The sequence below is a fragment of the Sinocyclocheilus grahami genome, unplaced genomic scaffold (assembly GCF_001515645.1).
Source record: "Sinocyclocheilus grahami isolate Dianchi unplaced genomic scaffold, SAMN03320097.WGS_v1.1 scaffold290.1, whole genome shotgun sequence".
NCBI lineage: Eukaryota > Metazoa > Chordata > Actinopteri > Cypriniformes > Cyprinidae > Sinocyclocheilus > Sinocyclocheilus grahami.
Window position 1 is genome coordinate 877,995 of NW_015505469.1, and position 2,123 is coordinate 880,117.

The 2,123-nt window shown below is 39.1% G+C and overlaps 1 protein-coding gene across 1 annotated transcript in view; it reads left to right on the plus strand.

The window, feature by feature from the left end:
• Positions 1-1,008: 1,008 nt before the first annotated feature.
• The window catches only part of agps (alkylglycerone phosphate synthase), a 49,527-nt gene continuing 48,412 nt past the window's right edge, over positions 1,009-2,123 (plus strand). The window contains exon 1 of the mRNA XM_016292690.1: positions 1,009-1,326. Coding sequence (XP_016148176.1) covers positions 1,085-1,326 — 242 coding nt within the window. The 5' untranslated portion in view covers positions 1,009-1,084. The remainder of the gene's footprint in view (positions 1,327-2,123) is intronic.

Consider the following 2,123-nt stretch of genomic DNA (forward strand, 5'->3'; position numbering starts at 1 on the left):
TATGGAACACGAAAAATGTGGCAAAAGTAGTTTGTTGTTGTTGCAAGCTAAATCAAACTGCTGTTTAGAATGGACTCTGACTACAGTTCGATCACTTTTAGATTATTTTTGACCTAACTCGCTTATCACATAGATTTGATTTGCATTATTGTGTACTATATTGATACAAAAAATTATAAATAAAAGAATTTGTATTGTGCATTAAACACGAAAGCTTTTCAAAGACATAACACATGGTTAAACTGACTCGTAAATGATTAAATTATGAATAATTGTGTGAATAATTTCATCAAAATTAATAAAAACTACTATTATATATGTGTATACACACGCACACACACACACATAGCATTATTCGATTATTGTAGAATTTTACAATTATTATTTTAGAGTTATTTAAAATATGAACACAAACTATGAAAATGATTAAAAATGTATATGTTTTGATGTATTAATTATGAATAATTGCCACTGTGTGAATAATGTCATCAAAATGCATTTAACATAGGCTATAACATATAACATTTTCAAATGTAATGTAATCTAATAGCTATGTAATACTCTATTACAGCTATAATATTTGTAAGTACATACTTACAGATTACTTAATCAGTTACCAGCCCTATATATAGCCTATATATTTTGTCAATTCATATCTTTGACGATTTTATTATTATTGTAGAATGATTACATTTGAAATGTAATGTAATCTAATTACAACTATAATGTTTGGAATCAGATTTTGTATTTGATTAGGCTACTTAATTACCAGCACTATATATAGTTTGTTATTTTATAGTTTTTAGTTTGTTACCTTATTTTATTATTATTGTAGAATTGCTATATTAGAATGATTAAATATGTATTTAAAAAACACCTAAATACTATCTCTATATATATATATATATATATATAATTTTTACCTGGTATTATTAGAGATAAGATAGTGATAGATACTGAAAAAGTGCTATCTACTAACTAAAAATAAGCAGCATGGTTGAGGGTTTATTTGAAGGGAAATCCTCTGTATTCCAGCCAGTGATAGCGCACCGGAGCGCGCGGGGAGGGAGGCGGAGCGCGGTGCATGACGGGACGTGGGTGTGATCTCCATCAGTCGCCCGCTGAGTCGCTGACCTCTGACAGCAAACACGGAAGCAGCATGGCGTCAAGCAGCAGCAGCAGCAGCGCACAGCAGAGACTCAGGATCATAGCCGGACATTTGCAGAAACGGCCAGAAGATGAAAACGCGAGCGTCGCTGCGCAGGAGTGCAAAGCCGAGGCGCCCCGGTCCGAGCCGAGCAGCGCGACACCGGTGCCGAGGAGGAGGTATGTGCGAGTCAGCCTGTGTGCTGAGAGACCCGGCTCTTCACCCAGACTCACTAATAAACACTGCGTTGCGACTAAACCGCAGTAAAGCAGCAGAAACGGGCGATACATTGTATCAGTTTGAGACACTAAACAAAGTGTCCATTCATCCCGGAGGTGGGTGCGGTGGCGCGCGATATCTGCACACTGAGGGACACTTCACATCTTCTTGTTTTCTCTTGACACAGAGCATTGTGCTTATTGCAGCAGTTCAGCGAGCAAACCAGTGCTGAAGAAGACACTGGTTCCTCCAGTGCACATTATAAACGCGCATCAGCCCTTAAAGCTACACTCTAAAAAATGCTGGGTTAAATGCAACCCAGCGGGTCAAAACAGCCCAATTGCTGGGTTTGTCCCTATTTTACCCAGTTAAATACAACCCAGTGCTGGGTAAAATAGGGACAAACCTAGCAATTGGGCTGTTTCGACCCTGGGTTTGTTCCTGTTTTGACCCGCTGGGTTTGTCCCTATTTTACCCAGTTAAATACATCCCAGTGCTGGGTAAAATAGGGACAAACCCAGCAATTGGGCTGTTTCGACCCTGGGTTTGTTCCTGTTTTGACCCGCTGGGTTTGTCCCTATTTTACCCAGTTAAATACAACCCAGTGCTGGGTAAAATAGGGACAAACCCAGCAATTGGGCTGTTTCGACCCTGGGTTTGTTCCTGTTTTGACCTGCTGGGTTTGTCCCTATTTTACCCAGTTAAATACATCCCTGTGCTGGGTAAAATAGGGACAAACCCAGCAATTGGGCTGTTT